The sequence below is a fragment of the Acanthisitta chloris genome, unplaced genomic scaffold, assembly GCF_000695815.1.
Source record: "Acanthisitta chloris isolate BGI_N310 unplaced genomic scaffold, ASM69581v1 scaffold11013, whole genome shotgun sequence".
Classification (NCBI taxonomy): Eukaryota; Metazoa; Chordata; class Aves; order Passeriformes; family Acanthisittidae; genus Acanthisitta; species Acanthisitta chloris.
The window spans coordinates 3,046-3,904 of NW_008663241.1; the positions used below are offsets into that span (position 1 = coordinate 3,046).

Below are 859 nucleotides of genomic sequence, written 5' to 3' on the forward strand. Positions count from 1 at the left end.
GGATGAACAGCAGACACTGTCTCCTCCCTGCTCAGACAGTTTGGCTGCTGCCTCTCCAGGCTGTTCTGTGTGCCTCAGCCCAGCTTGTCCCTGTCAGTGGGGGGGGGTGGCACACTGGGTTTGCCCTGGCCAGGACCCTCCTGACACTGCCTGGACCTGCTCACACCTCTTGTAGGCTCCACCTTCCGACCACACGACTCCTTCCCCAAATCCTCAGAGAGGACTGGCAAGAAGAGGAAGGAGAGGAGGACGACAGTGCTGGGCATCCCCCAGCACGTCCATAAGGAGCTGGGTAAGCATCGGTGGCAGGGAGGGATTTTTAAGGTCTGGTCTTTTTGCTCTGCCTTGGCTCGGAGTGTCTGCCTGGAGATCACGCTGAGGTCACCTCTCCCTGCTCCCAGGTCTCAGGAACAGTCACGAAGCCAGGGGACATGCTGAGGTTGATGGGCGAGGACCAGCAGGGCGTGGGGGCAGCCAGCCCTGCTCAAGGGTGGGCAGGGGTCCGGCGATGCCATCCGCATCCCAACCATCGACGGCAACCTGCAGCCCGTGCCCGGCGGTGCCCGCGTCTGCCTGGGAGCCTTGGAGGCAGATACAGCCCTGCAGAAACACATCAACAGGGTCTACTACGACGACACGTTGCTGGGGAGGAAGACAACAGCCAAGCTGTCCCCTTTGGTGAGGCCGAAGTCGCTGGCCGTGCCAGGCATGACCACCCACGCCACCCCCCCGGAGATGCTGACGGGCCCCGTCATGTCCATCTCGCCCCAGGGCACCTACATGTCCAAGATCATCCCCAACGCCATCCTGCCGCCCATGGTGGACGTGGTGGCGCTGACGCGGAGCAGCGTGCGGACGC

At 63.2% G+C, this 859-nt stretch overlaps 1 protein-coding gene across 1 annotated transcript in view; it reads left to right on the forward strand.

The window, feature by feature from the left end:
- KIAA1522 (KIAA1522 ortholog) overlaps positions 1–849 on the forward strand; it is a gene marked incomplete at both ends in the record, with an annotated part of 2,501 nt that extends 1,652 nt beyond the window's left edge. The window contains 2 exons of the mRNA XM_009070919.1: positions 176–292; positions 479–849. Coding sequence (XP_009069167.1) covers positions 176–292; positions 479–849 — 488 coding nt within the window. The remainder of the gene's footprint in view (positions 1–175; positions 293–478) is intronic.
- Between the last annotated feature and the right edge of the window lie 10 nt (positions 850–859).